We start from the raw sequence: 20,725 nt of genomic DNA, 5'->3' as shown, positions 1-20,725 counted from the left end.
GAACCGTCAATTCCCTATGTTGTACACCTAAAACTAGGATAATATTGTATGTCAGCTATACTTCAATTGAAGACAAAACCAAAAAACCAGAAATCATCAATGTCTTGTATTTTATTAAATGTGATTTAAAACAAACAACAACAACAACAACAACAAAAACTTTCACTATTATATATGTATCTGTGTTGTCTACATTGTATTCAGAGTAAAAGCTTGAAAATGAGAGTTCAGGGCAATCTTCCAACTCCAGACAGATTCTTTAAGTAATAATACCAGCCAAAATCCAGGCACACTTATGTAGGACTTCTTTGTGCCAATCTCTGTTCTAGGCCTTTGCTTACATTATTTAATTTAAATCTTCACAAAAGCTACATGAGCAGTATCATCACTCCACCTTTACAGATGAAGAAAACTAAGGCAGGGTTACAAGGTCACACAGCTGTAAAAGAGGGAAAATAACTTTCCCCTACCCTTCTGAGTTCTTAGCTGAGAACCCTGTAATAAAAGATTAATTAGAAAAACAAACAGCAGTTTAATAACATGTATACGTCCTGTATACGTGAGAGATACTCTGAAGAAGTGAGTAAAACTCCCTGGAAAGGCCCAAGCCACCGCCTTAAATACCGTCTTCCGCTGAAAGATGTTGATGTGGGAGGAGAGCGCACAGGGAGCCGGGTATCGGTTACCAGCAAAAGGTAAACAAGGCTGTGATGCAGAATTAAGTTCGGGCCTTCTCCATGGACAAAATTGATTTAATCATCATTTAATCATCCTTCTCTTTCTGGTACTGAGAGGGAGACACTTACAGATTGAGATCTCCTTTATAAATGTAACATGTCCCTTAAGAAAGAGAGTTCTACTCTGATTTTAGAGATTCTTCCTGCGTCTGGTATTTCTTAAAAATAATCTGCTCAAAAATAGTCTTTATGCCAAAGAGGCACATTTTGGGGTGGCATATTCTGCTACCCTTCATACCAAAGTGGCCCATTTTGAGACGGTTTGTCCTGGACTCCTACACTCCTCTTTTGGGGTGGCATCTTAGGGTTCCCTTCCCAGCTAACAATCATTCCCTTCTGAATGAGAAACGACAGCACCTCGTTGTAAACTAGAAGCCCCTACTCACGTTCTCATAGGAAGAGAGCCGCAGATACAAATACCAACGGGCTCAGGGAAATGCAGAGCTTCCGCGGGAAACCGCCCTGCCCCCCGCCCCACAGTCATTGGAGCTCCGCCCAGAGGGGGCGGAGCCCGGGGTGGGGCAGCGGGGCCGCGGTTCCCGCCCGCGCTTCCAGTTCTCAACGAGGTCCGGCCTCTGCTTATAATTAGTCCTGCCGGACGAGCCGGGCCACAGCTGTGTCCAAGTCGCACAGAGCTTCCAACAGTCATGTCCGGCCGCGGCAAGGGCGGGAAGGGCCTGGGCAAGGGCGGCGCCAAGCGCCACCGCAAGGTGCTGCGCGACAACATCCAGGGCATCACCAAGCCCGCCATCCGGCGGCTGGCCCGGCGCGGCGGCGTCAAGCGCATCTCCGGCCTCATCTACGAGGAGACCCGCGGGGTGCTCAAGGTGTTCCTGGAGAACGTGATCCGGGACGCCGTCACCTACACGGAGCACGCCAAGCGCAAGACGGTCACGGCCATGGACGTGGTCTACGCGCTCAAGCGCCAGGGCCGCACCCTCTACGGCTTCGGGGGCTAAAAGCTTCGTTTTCGTTTGCTCTCCAAAGTTCTCTAAAGGCCCTTTTCAGGGCCGCCCATCTTTTCTCCAAAAGGGCTGTACGCGTCTTGTGTCTGGGTTTTGTTGGGTTGAAGGAGCTTTTACATTGTTACTACTTGCGCTTTTGTCGTAAACGTAAGTCTGACAGCACCGCGACCGCCGGATGCTCGCTCAGCCAATGAGCGGGCTGCACAGCGCGCGGTGCGGGTTTCGCGCCAATCGGCAGTAGGGGCCTTCTGAGAAGGCCAATGGGGAGGCGCCGGGCCTCCCGCGGTAGGAGCGGGCCTGACCGCCGCCGCTCTTCCCGCAAGGGCCCTGCCTGCCGCTTCCCGCCTGTGGAGGAAGTGAGTACAAGCCACGCTCCCTGCCAGGAGGCGCTCGGCTGGCGCCAGTGCTTGTGTTGCCGCCCAGCTCGTTCGCTTAGGAGGGTTCGGGTCGGTAAATAACGTGTGTATTTGCGAGGGGCCGCGGCCCGCCTCCCAGGAAGCCCGGTGGGCTAAACTGTACTGCGGGGAGAGACGCTGAACGTCCGGTCCCGGGTGTGCTCTCAGCGGCGTCAGAGGAGCAGGCCCTGGCCTCCCGTCCCCGCCGCCGCCGCCGGAGCCCTGCAGTGGGAGCCTGGGAGGCTGCAGCCGGGGGCTCGGGTTGCACGGTGCCTCGGCATTGCCGTTGTCGGGCTCGCGCTCCCGGCCGCCCCGAAGCCCCTGGCCAAGCAGGGCTCGGAGTAGACGGATGGGGTCTGCTCGGATTCAGGCCTCGGGTTGCTCGGAAGCCTGCGGCCTCTGGCGGGGCCCAACCTGCACGACTTGGAGGAGCGCCCTCCTTGGAGACAGCTGGCTCTCTGGTGACCGTCTTGCCCCCTCCGCCCAGCTTCTCTCCCTCTTTCTTCTGCGTCCTGCAAATTGTAAGGTTTGGGGGTTTTGAATGAAGCTTTCACACATGGTCACAAATGTGACCCCTCATGTTTTGAGGGGCGCCTGGGTGGCTCAGTGGGTTGTGTCTGCCTTCGGCTCGCGTCGGGCTCTGCTCAGCTGGAGCCCGCTTCTCCCTCTGCCTGCAGCTCCCTCTGCTCTCTGTCAGGCAAAATTAACAAACAAAACAAAAAAACTAAGTGTTTTGAAGTATGTCCTCAAGTTACTAAATCAGACAACTGAATAGCATCTTTGATTTAATGCTTGAATATATTGATGGCTGCCTAAGAGAGCAAGTTACTCTGCTAACGTCTCTCTGACACAAGAAGATACTGAATAGGCAGTTGGAAAAGATTCTCGAGTTCAAGTGAGAGGTCTGGTTTGGTTTAGAGGAAAATTGGGGAATCACCAACCTATAAATGGTGAGTCTGGATCAGATCAGTAAGAATTTAAACACCACTATTGCAATTCATTGTAATAATAAACAAATGTAAATAATGTAGAATAATTATAATACATACTATAATATGTATTATACATAATATATAATATAGTATATATTCTATGTAATATATAATATAAAAATAATAAGTAGAAATGTGAATAGTAGGAATGTAAATTGTCACTAGAAGGGAACTGGGTATTATCTATATCCATGAAATCGTGTCTTACTTCAGGCTGCTATAATGAAAATGCCATAGACTGTGGCTTAAACAACAAACTGATTTCTCAGGGCTGGGAGTCCAAGATCAAGGTACTGGCAGATTCAGACAGGACAGTTTCAGACAGGATTTGGTGTCTGGTGAGACCCCAGTGTCTGGTTCATAGACTTGCCTTGCTGTGTCCTCACATGGCAGAGGGAAGGGCCGGAGAGCTTCCTGAAGTCTCTTATGTCTAAAGGGCATTAATTCCATTCATGAGTGCTCCATCCTCATGGCCTAATCACTACTCCTAATACCATCATATAGGGGATTAAAATTTCAATATATGAATTTGTGAGGGATACAAACAGTCCATAACAAATGGAATGCTGTACAGCCCTATTAAAGAATAGAGAAACTCTATTCCAGCATGTGCTCTAGAGTACCTGTGGCTCACTTCTTGGGCCCCTTCTCTGTTCTTGGTCTCACTATTGATATGTTCTGTGTTCTGTGAAATGGTTTATGCTCAACAGGAAAACGCCATGGCCTAGCCCTAAGTGTCAGGTCAGGTTGTAGTGACAATGCCTATGATTATGTCAACTTCTGTATGTTTCTCAATCCCAGTGGCTGTTTTTAGGAGGGAGTTTTTAATCACCCCTATACTTTCATCAGTTTCCTTCCACCCACCTCAAGCTTCATAATGAAGCTTGCCACATATCCAACTGCATTTTTGACATATCTACTCGAGTATCTAATGGACATCTCAAACTTGACTTGTCCAAATTTGATATCTTAACACATAAACACACCAAATCTGTTCTTCCTCCAGTATTCCCCACCTCAATAAATGGAGGCTTCCAGGGGCTCAGCTCAGAAACCTTGCAGTCCTGTTTGAGCTCTTTCTCTTACAACTTTCATCCAACCCAGTCAGCTCTATGTTACAAATCAATCAGAGCACCTTTCACTACATTCTGTGCTACTTACTCCTGGACAAGCCACAATCACCTTTTGTCCAGATGACCATAATGGCTCCTAACTAGTCTTTGTTTTCACTTTTGATAGCTTGTTTTTTTTCTCAACCCAGCAACAAGAGTGATTATTTCAAAAGATGTCATGTCCACCCTCAGAACATTCCAATGGTTTTCCACCTTCATAATAAAAGCCAGTGTCTTTATCCCAGCCTACAAGGAGGGTAGCCAAAAATTCCAGTTTGCCTGAGTTTGAGGGGTCTCTGGGAATGTGGGACTTTCAGTGCTAAAACTTGGAGAAAGTCTCAGGCAAACAGGATGTTTGTCACCCTACCTAGATGGCTTTACATGCTCTGGGCCCTGGCCACCCTCTGATCTCATTTGCTATCACATTTCTTTGTCTTCACTGACTTTTTTTCTGTTTGTGGAACAGACCAAACATGTTCCAGTTTCAGAGCCCTTGTGCTTATTTTTCTGTCTTCCTAGAAGTATCTTATCCTGGTATAGGGGAGGATTTTACTTCTGCCCTCTTAGGGTTTTTTTGGCAGGCCTAAGAATTAAGTTGACATAAAACAGGTTAACAGGAGAAAAGCATACAATTCATTTTACATTTATGTAAATACATATATATTTATATATATAGATATTGGGGTACACCAATGTGTTTTCCATGACAAAGTTACCCTCATAAGGAAATGAAGACCCAAAGAAGCAGTTAGAGTTGAACACTTATATACTGAGTTGGACAAAGAGTGGTAAGCTGAAAACACAAAAAGGCAAGGGGGCTGGGGCTTGGGTAGTGAATTGTGGAAGATAAGGGTTAGTTTACAAGGTTTGTTTGTACAGATTTCTCCTGGCCTCAACTCCTCACCCAAGGTGAGAAAAATGTTATTTTCCTTGTCATGTAAGGATGACATCTATTTTTTTTTTTTTTTTTATTTGACAGGGAGAGAGACAGCTAGAGAGGGAACACAAGCAGGGGGAGTGAGAGAGGGAACACAAGCAGGGGGAGTGGGAGAGGGAGAAGCAGGCTTCCCGCGGAGCAGGGAGCCCGATGCGGGGCTCGATGCCAGGACCCTGGGATCATGACCTGAGCCGAAGGCAGACGCTTAACGACTGAGCCACCCAGGCACCCCAGGATGACATCTTCTATATGGGGAATTTCTCACCTGCTTTCAGGAATAAAAAGGAGAGGTCACTGTGCCTTCCAGCACCTGTTGTTTTTTCAAGGTGCCTTTAATCTTTATGTCAGAGGCGGTTTTTGTGTGGCATATTCTACTACCTGTCCCTGGATGGCTGCAGGCTTCATTTCATTCAGGCCTTTGCCCAAACACCTTCTTATGAAAGAGAACTTTCCTGACCACCCTATGTAAAATAATCACCACTTTCTACTCATTCTTTAAAATAACATATGCATCCCCACGTGTATCAATATATGTCTGATTGTTGTTCTGTGTCCCCCAACTACAATACAGTTCTTTGAGAGCAGGGACTTTATTTTGTCCCTGAAGTGTCCCTAGCACTTAGAACAGGGCTGACAGCTAATAGGTAGTCTAGGAAGGTTTGTTGTGTGGGGAGAGGAAAAGTATTTCTCCTTCTACCTTTCTAAATTCTTGACTGAGAACTCCCTGTAATAAAAAGATAGATTAACAGGAGAAAATCCAATTTAATTATATACATAAGTACAGGAGCCCCACAAAGATATAAGGTTCAAGGAAGTGAACAGAGCAGGAAGCTTTTATATCTGTTAGACAAAGAAATAATACCTTTCTAAAGACGTGAAAAGACAAAGCACTTTGGGCTAGAAGTAGTAAATGGTAAAGAAGTGACAAGGTTTATTCATAAGGCCTTCTCAGCCCTGAGTTCCTCATCTCTGGTGGTAAGGATGTCTTTCTTCCTCCTGGTACAGAAGGGTACATTTCACATAAAAGATTTATCTTCTGCTTTCAGGGAAAAAGAAGAAGTGGGGGGTGACGTGGGGTGGAGGGGATGTCAGGGTGATTTTCCTGCTTCTGAAGCTTAAACTCCTTGAGTTTAACATATTTAATATACCAAGGTGGCATAGTAGGAGATAGCATGTCCCGAACCCCATCAGTTGAATGAACGCACACATGAATTTTCTACACGAGACCCTAGGCCCACCAGAGTGCTGCCACAGTAGAGTTGATTCTCTACTATTCCCTGACTTACCACTGCCTGAATCAATCAGTGTGGCAGTTTGTCCTCTAGATCTGAGGAATGATGCCGAATGGCAAATCAGGCAGCATGATCTTTGTTCTGAACAAGGCCTTCGTGAGTGTTAGGACTGAGGAAGGCTCAGAGGCTTTCCCCCAGGGCAGTGAGCACGACTAAAATGGGTATAGTACTATCTACAAGGCTATGAATAAAGAAGCCAGACCAACCATCACAGAAGCTAGTCACGTCTATTGTTGTAGCAACTACCCCTCTCCTCCCATATAGAAAATCTGTATTCACACACCTCTCTACATATACTCTGCATCCAGGACAGGGAATTCTGTCTGATTTGCTCACAGATGTACCCCAGTGCCTACAAGAGTATCTGGCACATTACCTGAGGTCAGTAAATATCTCTTGAAGGAACACCAGCTAACACCAGCTAAGGAGAACATAAAATGACCACTCTCCCAGCCAGGCCCATTTTGCTCCTCTGGCCGTCCAGGATGCGGCTCTGAATTCTCCCGTGTTAATTTAAATTAAGCCATGCTAGGTACTTTTATCATTCCCCAGAAATCTTGGAGGACGGTTATCAGGTGGAAAAGCGGACCAAAAAAGCTAGGAGAGACACCGGCTGAAGCTGACATACTGAGCTTGCAACAGCTTGGGGGCTCTGTCGCACTCGCTCTATTTAATTGAGATATAGTTTATACATCATAACATTCACCCAAAATTAGCCGCCCTAATTTCCATTTCTCTGTGAAGGAAGGAAAATATGGCGAACTCCTACGGGCTCTGCTGACAATGAAAGAGGCACCTTCCCCCCATAAACCAGATGTTACTCTCCCCTGAATCCAGTGCCCTGGGTTTTCCGGCAGCCTGAATCTGGTTTCTCCCCTGCCCATTTCCAGAGACTATTTTTTGGAGACAAATCATTCTGTTAGTGGTGAAACCTCAGTACTGTTCTTGGGACCTGATTGAAGGACACTTGCAGGTCTGAGTCTATTTCATAATCCGCAAAATGATAAATCTTAAAAATTCCTAACCCAGGGCTTTGGGGTTTCTGGCCAGCCTTCCCATCCCCCATCTGGCTCGCCTGGCGGTTTGGGGGGGGGGGGGGGAAGGCACATGAGATCATCAGTTCTGATTGGTTGACAACCACGGATGGGACTTTCTGATTGGACAATGTTCCTCTTTGTTCCTGGAAATCATTGCAAGTTCCCCACTTATTTGGTCCTTCCCCACTTTTGAATTGGAATATCATTCCTCCCTTACTCGTATGCAGCGAATGGGGACAGAGGAGCGGGCTAAATACTGTTCAGCTAAGGGAGTTCCTTTGGTGTATACGGATTTCGTAGTTTTACTTCCAAAAATCCTGCAATTTTACGGGATTCAGTCATTGGATCTCTAGATTAGAAAGTTTAACTACAGCGGAGGGTCTATCAAGACAGCTCTTTTTTTGAACGGTTGGGTGGCCCTGAAAAGGGCCTTTGGTTATGAAATGCAATTTTCTGGTGACGAAATCAGAGCTTAGCCCCCGAAGCCGTAGAGGGTGCGGCCCTGGCGCTTGAGCGCGTAGACCACGTCCATGGCCGTGACCGTCTTGCGCTTGGCGTGCTCCGTGTAGGTGACGGCGTCCCGGATCACGTTCTCCAGGAACACCTTGAGCACCCCGCGGGTCTCCTCGTAGATGAGGCCGGAGATGCGCTTGACGCCGCCGCGCCGGGCCAGCCGCCGGATGGCGGGCTTGGTGATGCCCTGGATGTTGTCGCGCAGCACCTTGCGGTGGCGCTTGGCGCCGCCCTTGCCCAGGCCCTTCCCGCCCTTGCCGCGGCCAGACATGGTTTTCTAAAAAGCAAAACAACAGCCAGTGACAAAGCAAGTGAGAGCTGGTCCTTATATAACGACGTCCCTTCCAACCCCACCCCTTGCAGATGTAGAGAATGGAAAGAGCGCAGGCGGGAGATGTGACGCCAGCAGTCCCCTCCCTTAATCCCGCCTCCAAGCCCCAGGAGCTCAGGGCGGGCGTGGGTCAGAACCCAGCTTGACCATTGGTCTTTACTCCCTTAACTGGACTGCGTTGTTCTAACGAACTGGGCTTATGGTAAACTCATGTATGATTCCAAAAATATTTTAAATAGAATACTTAAGGCAAAGGGCTTGTTTCGCAATAATTTCAGTAATGGCAAAAATATCAAGATCAAAGAAATGTAAGTTGAGCAGTTTATAGTTAATGATAAACCAGGTTTCTTTTAGATGTTTTACTTTTAACACAGAGTTGATGAAACTATACTATTCCTGTTCGTTTTACAACATGCTCAAGAGGCCCTATTTAATGCCCTTCAAATGCCAACTGTTTCATGCCCCTCTTGAAACCCTCACTGACTCTTCCTTAGGACCTAAGTTAACAGTACTTCCTAACTTTTTAAAGGACCAATTTTGTTCGCATATACAGGGAACATTTAGACAAAAGGAAGCATCTGTAACCCATGAAAGTGTTGCTAATCCATATCCTTTCGTTTCTAAGTGCATAGCTAGTCATATTAAACTGCTGAGTTGATGGTTTTTTTACAGCCACTTTACTTGAAAACGTGGGTGGCTCTGAAAAGAGCCTTTGGATTGAAAGCTGGCACGGAAGCAGGAAATCACATCTACGCCCTCTCCCCGCGGATGCGGCGCGCCAGCTGGATGTCCTTGGGCATGATGGTGACGCGCTTGGCGTGGATGGCGCACAGGTTGGTGTCCTCGAAGAGCCCCACCAGGTAGGCCTCGCACGCCTCCTGCAGGGCCATGACGGCCGAGCTCTGGAAGCGCAGGTCGGTCTTGAAGTCCTGCGCGATCTCGCGCACCAGCCGCTGGAACGGCAGCTTGCGGATCAGCAGCTCGGTGGACTTCTGGTAGCGCCGGATCTCGCGCAGGGCCACCGTGCCGGGTCGGTAGCGGTGCGGCTTCTTCACGCCGCCGGTGGCCGGCGCGCTCTTGCGGGCCGCCTTGGTGGCCAGCTGCTTGCGCGGGGCCTTGCCGCCGGTCGACTTGCGGGCCGTCTGCTTCGTGCGGGCCATGACACCTACTTAAACGCACCAAACACTAGCGCGAGTACGTTACTCGGAAGACTGCCTAGTATTTATAGTACGTAAGGTGAAGTGATTGGATGAGAAAAATGCTGACATATAAGGTTACAGGCTCTGATTGGTCCATCTTTTAGCTTTCCAACAACGGCGCAGTTTCATTGGCTACCACGTTATCCTCGTCTCTTCGGGTTTTTTCTTCCACAACTAGCTCACTATGACTTACACAATGATTTTCGTAGTCTGAATGCAGTGCTTTGAACGTTACCTTTTCAAAAAACTAAACATTGACTTCGTTGGTGTTGTAGTTCAAAAGTATTATTTCTTCAGTTCTTGGGGAGAAATTTGAGAAATATTGCCCCCAATAATGTACTCTTTACACTCCCTGCTCAATAACCCCAATAACCCCATATCGTATTACAAGTTTCTAAAACCTTTTCAAAAATGAGATCCCTTTATAATGCTAAAATGAAGGAACTCCTTTGCATCCTACAAGACAATGTCAACCTTAGTAAAATTACACCGGCGCCTACAGAAGTATTTCCAGTAATCGGACACCTATTTGTTAAATGGTAATGCTGACTTCTAAACTTGGAGCTTTCTGGAACTTATTTTTTCTCATGCCTAGAGTACATTTTGCCAGGTGTAAAATATCAGTGACTAAATTCTCCAGCACCGACCTCTCTGAGCCTTGCGGAGCAGGCGTGTCCTGGGTCCAATCAACTGGATTCCGAGCCACGAGAAGGGCAAACTTCTCATTGCCAAGACCTAACCTTATAGTTCTTAAAATTTTTCAAGCTTAGAAACATCAAGTGTGACCGTTTTGTACTAAGAGTAGGTAGGCCGGATTCTACCTTTTCATTGGTTGAGTACTTTTGTACTGACCGGCCAGTAAGAAACCTAGCATCCTTCATTTGGGTAGAACGTTCCTATTTTATTTGAAGCCTATTTAATCCAGTGGATACACAGGAGGCCGGAACCTTAAGAAATTCCGGACTCCAGTGTTCCCTTTCAAAAAGCTACGTTTAATTGGAGTCTTCGTTTATTACACTAGGAAAAGCTTGACTTTCAGAAGATGTTCACTTACAAAAGCTTCCAGATTTGCAGGAAGGTCGTATACCTGTTATTATAATTGACTCTTCCTTCAAACGCCCAGCTCCGATTGTTCTCCTCCAAACTGGGAGAAACTACGGGCTGCGTCTGAAAACGCCGACTCTCGGGAAAGCGGGAGGTCGTCGAGGGTGGCGGAGCTGTTAGCGGGAACATCCCATCGCCGGCCGCCGGCCGGTAACAAACCCTCGGACGTCTGAGGGAAAGCGGGAAGCTCGGGTCACTTAGGCCGCGCGGACTTGTTTGAGAACTGGAGGAGCGCAGGGCGGGAAGGCGACGTCTCTGCCTCCTTGCGGCCGCCGGGCGACTGCCCGAGCCTGTGACGGGGCGTGCTGGGTACCGGGCGCAGCCCTGGGAGAGGCATCTTGTTCTCTCGTCGTCTGGTTCGCGCTGTGAAACCACTTGAGCCTTGTCCCTGCCTTTAAGTGCGCCTCACGGCCACCGAGCAGTCGTCCCGAGGCGCTCTCGCCCCCTCACGGCGCCGGCGAGGGGAGCGTTTAGTCCGCCCGGCGCCTCTTCAACGCCCCTGGGGGGGCGCGGGGCTGGGGGCTGCCGCCGAGCGAGGGCGCGCTGCCGGGGAACAGCAGCCCCTGGCCCGTCGGCCCGGCCCGCGGCGTGTGGGAGGCCGCGGAGGCACCGGGCGCGTCGGGGGCGCCGGACCGCAGGCCCGACTGGGCGTTCGCTCACGGGAGCGTTGTGTGTCGGTTCCCACACGTGCCGCCGGCGTGTTCGCCGCCGTGTCAGCGAGTTGCGGTGTGTACCACGCTACTGCTTTGACCAAAATTCATGGGAGGTCTTGACCAGGCGTGTCCCGCTTCGGCGTCGCCGGGGCAATGGCGTTGCGGGCTGGTCCCAGACTCCTGCACACCGCCCTCCCCCCACAGCCCGCTTTCCTCTCTCCCTCCCGGGCCATTCAGGACGCGCGGCCTTTTACACTCAGTGCGATTAGGAACGGGTGCCCCTGACGACGCCTCCCTGGAGTCTTAGCCGGGTGCCTCGTTTACAAACTGCTCTTCCTCCGCCCCCGGAATCAAAAGGCTTGTTCTATAAAGGGAAGCGGCACCGTCTGGCGCTAATGGGCTGCGGACCCGACCCCTCCCCGCCCAGAAGTGCGGGCTGCGCGAGGCGACAGGGCCGCCGCGGCACAGTCCCCTCGGGGACGCGCTGAGGGCCGCGGCGCAGGGGCGCTAGGGGGCGAGAGGCGGGCGCCGGCGAGCACCAATCACAGCGCGGCCCCGCCCTATAAATACGCCGCGCCCGGGCCGCCGGCGTCTTCCTGCTCAGTCAGGTCCTCGCAGCTCGCTCGGTCCGCTCCGCTCTCACCATGTCTGAGACCGCGCCGCCCGCGCCGGCCACCTCCACTCCCCCCGAGAAGCCCGCGGCTGGCAAGAAAGCCAAGAGGCCGGCCAAGGCTGCGGCTGCCGCCAAAAAGAAGCCCACGGGCCCCTCCGTGTCGGAGCTGATCGTGCAGGCGGTGTCCTCCTCCAAGGAGCGCAGCGGCGTGTCCCTGGCCGCGCTCAAGAAGGCGCTCGCGGCCGCCGGCTACGACGTGGAGAAGAACAACAGCCGCATCAAGCTGGGCCTCAAGAGCCTGGTGAGCAAGGGCACCCTGGTGCAGACCAAGGGCACCGGCGCCTCGGGCTCCTTCAAGCTCAACAAGAAGGCGGCCTCCGGGGAAGCCAAGGCCAACCCCACGAAGGTGGCGAAGGCCAAGGTGACGGGCGCTTCCAAGAAACCTAAAAAGGTCACGGCAGCTGTTAAAAAAGCTGTTAAGACCCCGAAAAAGGCCAAAAAGCCGGCTGTGGCCAAGAAGTCGTCCAAGAGCCCCAAGAAGCCCAAGGTTGTGAAGCCTAAGAAAGTAGCCAAGAGCCCCGCCAAAGCCAAGGCTGTGAAGCCCAAGGCGGCCAAGGCGAAGGTGACCAAGCCAAAGACGGCCGCCAAGCCCAAAAAGGCCGCACCCAAGAAGAAGTAAGCTTTGTAGTTGGAACTTATTCCAATAACCCAACGGCTCTTTTAAGAGCCACCAACATACTTCGGAGGAAAGAGCTTTAGTACGTGCGTCCTGGCTCCTACGCGGGGTTTGCCACTGTCCTGCTGGGCTCCCTTGCCGGGGGTGCTGAGCCAGTCCTTACCCCACCCCGCAGTTCCTTAGAGGCTCCAGTTCCCACCGGCGGACCTGACCTTTCTAGGTGCGGTTTAGCGGCTCGGGAACCACTGGCCTGGCGAGCTTCGTCTTGCCTAAGTTAACTGTATTGGCAAGACCTGGGGGATTTTGTCCCGAACCGGAAGTCCGCGCCCCGGGCTACTGAGTCATCCCCGGGAACTGGGAGGGATGGGAGCCCCGCCCCGGCCCCAGCTGGAAGCGTGCGCCGCGCGCACACCTGGCTGTTCCATCCCCCCGTTGAGTTCGAAGCCGGGCCCTGCTCTTTTCGGGACAGTAGTGCTTAAGGCGGCCTTTTCCGGATATGGGTTCCCCTGACAAGTGCTTGGGGGGTAACCAGTGAAACCGAAAGCTTGGCCACACCCTCCGCGGATGCGGCGCGCCAGCTGGATGTCCTTGGGCATGATGGTGACGCGCTTGGCGTGGGTGGCGCACAGGTTGGTGTCCTCGAAGAGCCCCACCAGGTAGGCCTCGCAGGCTGAACTCTGGAAGCGCAGGTCGGTTTTGTTGGCGCGGCGCCTCCGCGTGGGTCGGCTTGGGGGCTGCGCGCAAGTTTCTGGCGGTGGTCCCGACAAGGAAGCTTGGCTGCCTCGGAGTTTTGGAGCCGAAGCTCCCAAGCCCTTACCGGGCTTCTGTGTTTATAGGAAACAAGGCTGCCCTGATTGGCTAATATTTGAAAACCCACTCTGCCCCTAACTAGAGCGTATCTCTTTGCGTACAGGGTTTTCAATTCTGGTGGCGCTATACCATAGTAAGTAGGGAAGGACACTTTCGCAGAATAGTCCCTTTAGGCTTTTGAAATTTAATTCTAGGATACAGATTTTAATAACCTCTTTCACCTCCGAGGAGAAAACACCATATGGTGAGCCAGGGTTACTAAACACAGCTCAGTTGGTTGTAAAGCCTCATTTTTACACGTGCCCCTACATACTCTTTTTTCCCATTTTTTAGGTGATCTTTTTTCCCACTGTCTTGGGCTCCCGCTTTCCGGTAACATCTGCCATACAGGCACTTCACATCTCTGTTCCCCGGCCCTTAAGCTGGCGTGCAGCTAGCTAGTCATGATTGCTTTGAACTCGGTCTCTTAGGAGCCCCTACCCTACACATGCATGATTGCTCCTTCTGGTTTTCGGTTAGGGCTATTTACAAAACGGTGACTTTATACAAACTGCTTCTTAAAACCTTTTGGAAATCCTTTCAAGTCAAAACCTCTTTTTAATGTCCACGTGGAGTAACATAAGCTCTTCATCCAGTTCCTAGCGATAAGCATTGACGTTGTTTCCACTGACCACTGGCGACTGTGGCGCAAGAGTTCCAGCACGGAACTTGCTAGATTAGAGTGAATTTTATATTTCAGTTGGTGCTGACGTATCCTGAAAATAACTGCCCCTCAAGGTGTGGGCCCAATTTTTGCCCGTCTAAAGGGTGTAAAATTACTTCTCATTGTCACTTTGATGTGCATTATCATGGTCACTAGTATATCCTTTCTTTAGGTTTATTGGTCATTTGAATGCACTCTTGAGAGAATGCAGGCTTATCCCTTTGCTTACTTTTTCATTGGGCAGTTTTTCTTGTCCCACTGTTTTTTATATAGTAATGAACTACTTATCACCTCTGTTGCAGATAGTTTTCTAATTTTGGCATTTTTTACTAATTTTATTTATGGTGGATTTTCCATTTAAATGTTATAAAGATCTATATAAAATCCCAAATATTAAATGTTAGAAACGTATCTTTTAAAGCTTCTAGATTTCTTGGTTAAGAAACTGAACCCCACCCCTCCATTATTCATTCAATAGCCTAGGTTTTCTTCTAAAAATTGCTTCCTAAAAATTTTTTAGTCTCTAATCCATCTAAAATTTTATGCACTTTTAGAATCTGAGTTTACATTCTCCCAGATGGCCAGTTGTCCTAACACAATTTATAATCCATCCATTTCTCCCACTGTATGTCCTGTTATTAAAGTCTTAATAAGATTTCTGTGTTCTTTTCTGTTGATCTCTCCATATAAGTCATGTTTGTTAATTTGTATGCTTGTTTCTACTGTGAATAGAGGACTCATTTCCTTTTTTAGGTCTTACTGCTAGGAAGGAGGAAATGTATTGATATGTTGTATCCAGTGACCTTACCAATTTCTGTAATTCCACTTCTTGGTACTTTTTAAAATAGAGCCCCTCGAGTCTTTCCTAGTCATCAGCAAAATAACATGTTGTTGTTGTTGTTGTTGTTTTTGTCTTCCTCAATGTGAATACCAAGCATTTTATTTCTTTTGTACTGCATTTGCTGAGACTTTCCAAAGTAAAGTTAAATAATTTAGCAGGAATCCTTTTTTAGTTCTTGGTTTTAATTAAGCTATTGTTTGTCCTTTAGGACATTTGTTAATTTTTGGCATCTCCATTATTTTAAATGATACCTTCAAATTTTATTTTACTTTTAGAAAATTTTTCAGTAGCTTTTAGACTTTAATATATTGATATATGATTTTCTTTAAACGCAGTGTGGCTGAAAGAGTGAACTAGAAAAAGATGTGTTTTTATAAGGCGGTCATCTAAGAGAGAAGCAGGTGTGCTGTGGTAGAGCTGGAGGAGGGGGGAGTCAGAAATTCTGAGTCCATGAGATCGCCAACTGGATGAGGGGTATTAGCAACTGGGTTCAAATGCTGCTGATTGAATGACTGAATTGAGTACAGGCCTGAGAATAGTCTCTTGGTTAAGTAGTATGGAGGTGACTGACAGCTTTGAGAATAGTTTGGGGAGGACGGAGTTGAATTAAGGTGGAACTATAAATTTGGGAATCATTGGTATATGGATGGCATGTAAAGCCATGAACCTGGGTGAGGTCGCCAAGGGGATGACTGAGGTAGAGAAGAGTATAAAGGGGAAAGTACTGACTCCTGAGGCATCGAACATCAAGGGCGGAGGAGACCTAGTCCTGACCATTCATCATCGATAAAGCTGAGTAACTATTCTACTTCTTTGTGCTTCCGTTTGCTAATTTAAAAGTTGCATTAGAGGGGCGCCTGGGTGGTTCAGACGGTTAAGCGTCTGCCTTCGGCTCAGGTCATGATCCCGGGGTCCTGGGATCGAGTCCCGCATCGGGCTCCCTGCTTGGTGGGGAGTCTGCTTCTCCCTCTGCCTCTGCTGCTTCCCCTGCTTGTGCTCCTCTGTCAAATAAATCTTAAAAAAAAAAAAAAAAGTTGCTTTAGAGCAGTGTTTTTCATGGCTTGTCGGTAATCGAAGAGATTCGAACATATTAGAGCGTGCCACCCTGAGGTATCTATGGCTTCCTGGAACTTAGGTTGGGGGCACTTCCGTTGTTAGGCGTATGTATGCATGTGCTGGGTCACGAAGAAGAATGCGTGTCTTAGTGGGGTCACCATCAAGTGTGAAAACCAGTGGTTAAGATGCTCCCTTATGGTCTTTCACAATCCCGAGTCTGCTGTTTTGATGTTCTGACCACAGAATCAGATCTAACATCTATATAAGACAGTAGAGAGACTTGAAATCCATCTCATTGTCCCAGAGATCTTCCAGAGACAAGTGGGTAACAGGTGACATACAAATTCTATTATTTACTAATTGATTTGATTGTCCTTGCCTGTGGGGATTTTTGAAAGGAAAGAAAAGAGAGGCGCAAAGCACAGGAGTTAAAGGATTTCCAGGACTGATGGAAGATCAGTGTGGGCCCTTTAAAATACTGATGACAGATAATGAGCTTGGCTCTGTAAGTCCTACAATTGCACATGTATGAGAAAAAGAGAGGAGGGCAAGTTTCACATCTTGATGCTGCAGGTTTTATTGTGCCCTATGTGCCCAAAGGAAAAGGGGGAACATTGGGGAGGAAAAGAACATTGTTCTTTTCTTTACACCATAACCTATTTTTCAGATCTTGGACAATGTGTACATGCAAATCTAAAGGGAAAAATTGTTCTGCGTACAAAAATAGAACTGGGTTAAACTCGAAGTATTAACTACTAAATGGCTGTTCAGTAAAATGGTGGCCTAGAAACTACCCACAGGATTCGAGAGTGGGTGTGCGCCATTGTTTAGTTCACCAGTCACCTGCTGGATCTTAAAAATTTATTTAACAGAAACTACAGTCATTTTCAAGTGTGTCTCAGAATGGGTTTCCAGGAGTGGGATTTCTCTATCAAAGGGTAAAAAGCAACCTTGCGAGCTGCAGTTTACAGTAAAATAATCATCATGGAATCTTAAAAACAAATAAATACAAATGCCTAAAGACCGAAATGTGATTGGACCTAGACTATCACGGGTCACCATCTATTTTATTTCATTTTATTTTATAATAAATAGTTTGATACAAAAATCCAAATTACATGAAAAGATACACACTGAGAAGTCAAGTTCCACATCACTGACCTTGACCACTCAGGTCCCCTTCCGGTGTTTCTTTATGCAAATAGAAACAAAACATAGATATACTTTTCTTTCTTGCCCTGTCACAGGATAATGTGAACAAGTTCTCTACCGCTGTTCACTTAGCAGTCTGTCCTGGATCTTTGGCTGTAATGGGACCCAGAGCTCTCCATCTCTTTCCACAGGTACGTGATATACCATGTGTAAAGGAACAATGGTTTATTTTGGTTCCAGAAGCTCTGGGTCTGTATTGGAGAGCTGAGCCCTTTGTACCAGGTGTTGTAAAATGTTTTTTCAGATAGTCATTTGTCTCTTAACTTTGATAAGTTAAGAAGGGTCTTTCCCACTTCAAGAATCAAAGGAATTCACCTGTATTTTCATCTGGGTTTTTGTTTTTTTTTTAACATGTCAGTCTTTGATCTATTTGGAGTTTATCCTAGTATATGGTGTTTTAAAAATGACTATCCCATTGTCTCAACACTTTACTCCCAATGATGAGAAGGGCTATCTATGGGGCGCCTGGGGGGCTCAGTCGGTGGAGTGTCCAACTCTGGATTTCAGATCAGGTCTTCATCTCAGGGTCATGGGTTCGGGCCCCACCCTTGGGCTCTGCACTGGGCGTGAAACCTATTTAAAAAAAAAAAATGCTGTCTTTATGGCATACAAAATTCCTATGCTGTCGATTTCTGGACTTTCTATTGTGCATCAGTCCATCTAGCCAAGCACTAGCACCATGCTGTTTTAATTGAGGATTGATGATCCTTTCCAAAATATGGTAAAGATCATCCACCCTTCCTGTTCTTATTTTCCAATTTTAGGGCAATCATAAGACAATTCTAGCTTTTCAAAGACCTGTGCAATGCTTAGAGCTAGACAAGCTTTGGAAGTCAGTTAGTGTTTGTTCCTGTCTGGCAAAGTTCTGCAGGGAGTGTTGTGCTCTCTGAATTCATGTCACAGCACCCCCATCAACTACAAAGGGCCCATCATATCTTCAGGGCATTTATATCGAGCCACATTCAAGGCGAATGAGTGAGAAGAAACTGGAATAAGTTTTATGATCTTAGAATCAGTGGGTGTCCTCTCTGAACTAATTAATCATTCTTTCCTCCAAACTCTTTAGATGGCCACCATGCTTCCCTTTCCACATGGGGAATCCTAACTACAAAGGAAACAGATAAGGAGGCAGGTAAAGTATTCTCATTCCCGTGCCTCGGAGGAAGACGAAATAGGTTTTGTAAGCAGCCACCCTCTTCCACACTTACACAGGTTTCTTTGTTTTTTAAAGGATCACTCACATATTTGCTAACTCTTCAGAGGGAGCACAGGGTCCAAGTGTGCAAGCCTAGACCCTGCCCCTAGAGGACCTAGCGATGCTTGGCTGCTCTAAAGTGGATACGTGGGAAGCGACCCATAGATCTGCACTCTCCCATGTCCCGCATAGAAAGGGGCCACTGGAAACAGGATTCAGTCAATGGCAGGAGCAACTGCCCCCAAAATCCTGTGGGTTGATTTTATCCTTTTATTTATAACGCTGCTAATATGCTACATGCGCCTTGACTGTGCATCAAATATTCAGTATTTTGATTCTGACAGATGAAAAGAGTAAGTAGCAGGTAAGCCACTCCCACACCTACCCGGAAAGCAAACCAGAGATTTTAAAGTTTATTCTGGATGCTGAAAACTCTTCTCATGGAAGACATATTCTTTTTTTTTTTTTAAAGATTTTATTTATTTATTTGAGAGAGAGAGAATGAGAGACAGAGAGCATGAGAGGGAGGAGGGTCAGAGAGAGAAGCAGACTCCCTGCCGAGCAGGGAGCCCGATGCGGGACTCGATCCTGGGACTCCAGGACCATGACCTGAGCCGAAGGCAGTCGCTTAACCAACTGAGCCACCCAGGCGCCCCGCGGAAGACATATTCTTTAGATGAGCCCCAACCTTCTTTAAACTTTTTAAATCTGTAAACATAACCTATAAAGAGAAAATCATAACAAAACGTGACAAAATAGCAATGTAAAGCTCCCTGGATGATCACAGAGTGAAGAGTCCTGAACCACCATACAAGTCCAAAAAACAGAACGTCCACCAAGTCTCCCCGTCTGCTCACACCTGCTCCCAGTCACTAACCCTCTGTCTTCCCTAAATGTACCCACTATCCTGATCTCTGACACAGTCATCCAGTCTGGCTGTTTTTGAATCTCATATAAAATGGAAATCAGAAAAAAGGTAGTCTTTTGTGCCTGGTATCTTTTACTCAGAAAATTAGGTTTGACAGATTCATCTGTGTCACTATATAGAACTGTGACTCATTTTTATTGTATAATCTTCCATTTTATGAATATACCACAATTTAGGGATCTATTCCACTGCTGACTGACATTTGTTTCTCTTTTTCAGGGATTACAAACAACGCCAGGAACATTCCCGCACGTGTGTTTCGGCACCTACGTGGACACACGTGTGTTGTTTATAACCTAGAATCAGAAATCACTGGGTCAAACCCTAAACTTTTTCAGAGTGCTTGTACCAGTTTACCTGCTCTGGAATCAAAAAATGAAAATTAAAGCCACAGTTATAAACATCTGGATGAACCTCACAAACCTAATATTGAGTAAAATTTAGATGAAAATCCCTGTTTCACATCCTTCTAGTTTTGTTTATTTTTTTTAATTAAAAATGTTAGTCTTCTTAAATGTTATCCATCGTGGCAGATGTGCGGTACCTCCCTGTGGTTTTCTTTGGCATCTCTTGCCCATTTTTCTATTGCACTGTGTGCTCATCTGCTTGGTCTGCCCCCAACAAAACACCACGGCCTGGGTGCCTTACACAGACATGTATTTTCCCACAGTTCTGGAGCTCCACGACTGATGTTCACATGGCTGACCCGCCGTCCTCAGCCCCCCTGGAGGAAGAGCAGATCCTGTGTGGCCCAAAGCTCCCATTAGGAGTTATACTGTTGACTGTCCAGTGGCCAAGGCCACCAGGTAAACAAAGACACTCTTACCGGGCAGGACACTCCAAGGGCCTAGAGACCACCTCCTAGCAGCCACGGGCAAAGGCCAGACCTCTCTTTGGGTTAATTTAATACTACATACGCGCTTCTAGAATCTGCCAACTTACATTGCCCCTCGGACGTCCAGGAGGCAACCCAACCCTGGCATGTCCAACACCAATGGTTCAGTCTCTCTCCAGACTGCACCCACAGGCTCTCCCCTGTCCTCAGATGGTCACTGCACCTCCTTATTTCTCCCCTGGACCCATGGCAACAGCCTCCCAACTGGTCTTCCTATTTCCAGTATCGTCCTCTTCAGTCGGCTCCCAACACAGCGGGCAGGGTGTTCTTTCGTGTCCCCCGACTCACATCCTGCCAATGGTTTCCCTTCCCACTCAGTGTAAAACCCAGTGTTCCTACAAGGTCTGACGGCTGGGGCTTTAAGCATTTATTTTTAAAATTCCACTCAGTAAGAACTATTTGTCACAGCAAAGACACACAAAAGCAAAACAAGTATTTCATTAAACAATACTTACCCTGACTTGACTTTTTATGCGCTGTTTTCTCTGTGTTCTGCTCTTTTATCCAGAAACACTTGGCAGCAGCCCAG

General features: G+C 47.8%; 5 protein-coding genes across 13 annotated transcripts in view; 2 read left to right on the top strand and 3 right to left on the bottom strand.

The window, feature by feature from the left end:
* Window positions 1–1,310: 1,310 nt before the first annotated feature.
* LOC118548430 (histone H4) lies at window positions 1,311–20,656 on the top strand. 7 transcript variants are annotated; one of them, XM_078055767.1, is made up of 5 exons: window positions 1,311–2,618; window positions 8,984–9,144; window positions 17,214–17,309; window positions 18,245–18,310; window positions 19,521–20,656. In XM_078055767.1, the coding sequence occupies exon 1, from the start codon at window positions 1,385–1,387 to the stop codon at window positions 1,694–1,696; it is 312 nt and encodes a 103-aa protein (XP_077911893.1). In that variant the 5' UTR covers window positions 1,311–1,384; the 3' UTR covers window positions 1,697–2,618; window positions 8,984–9,144; window positions 17,214–17,309; window positions 18,245–18,310; window positions 19,521–20,656. The 7 variants fall into 7 exon arrangements, 1 of the variants encoding a protein (XP_077911893.1); XR_013441467.1 differs by lacking the exon at window positions 8,984–9,144 and having other exon boundaries at window positions 1,701–2,058; XR_013441464.1 differs by lacking the exon at window positions 8,984–9,144 and having other exon boundaries at window positions 1,701–2,618.
* H4C1 (H4 clustered histone 1) lies at window positions 7,917–8,274 on the bottom strand. The gene has a single exon (XM_078055768.1). It carries the CDS (start codon window positions 8,249–8,251, stop codon window positions 7,940–7,942), a length of 312 nt encoding a protein of 103 aa, XP_077911894.1. The 5' UTR covers window positions 8,252–8,274; the 3' UTR covers window positions 7,917–7,939.
* On the bottom strand, window positions 9,061–9,600 carry LOC118548404 (histone H3.1). The gene has a single exon (XM_036112332.2). The coding sequence runs from the start codon at window positions 9,469–9,471 to the stop codon at window positions 9,061–9,063; it is 411 nt and encodes a 136-aa protein (XP_035968225.1). The 5' UTR covers window positions 9,472–9,600.
* Window positions 11,861–12,559, top strand: H1-1 (H1.1 linker histone, cluster member). The gene has a single exon (XM_078055766.1). It carries the CDS (start codon window positions 11,912–11,914, stop codon window positions 12,557–12,559), a length of 648 nt encoding a protein of 215 aa, XP_077911892.1. The 5' UTR covers window positions 11,861–11,911.
* The window catches only part of TRIM38 (tripartite motif containing 38), a 37,982-nt gene continuing 36,121 nt past the window's right edge, over window positions 18,865–20,725 (bottom strand). For all 3 annotated transcript variants that reach the window (XR_013441460.1, XR_013441459.1, XR_013441461.1), the window contains one exon: window positions 18,865–19,094. The gene's annotated coding sequence lies outside the window, so the exon portion shown is untranslated. The remainder of the gene's footprint in view (window positions 19,095–20,725) is intronic.

The sequence above is a fragment of the Halichoerus grypus genome, chromosome 9, assembly GCF_964656455.1.
Source record: "Halichoerus grypus chromosome 9, mHalGry1.hap1.1, whole genome shotgun sequence".
NCBI lineage: Eukaryota > Metazoa > Chordata > Mammalia > Carnivora > Phocidae > Halichoerus > Halichoerus grypus.
Note: the sequence above shows the minus strand (reverse complement) of the source record. Positions and strands in the feature narration are given on the sequence as shown.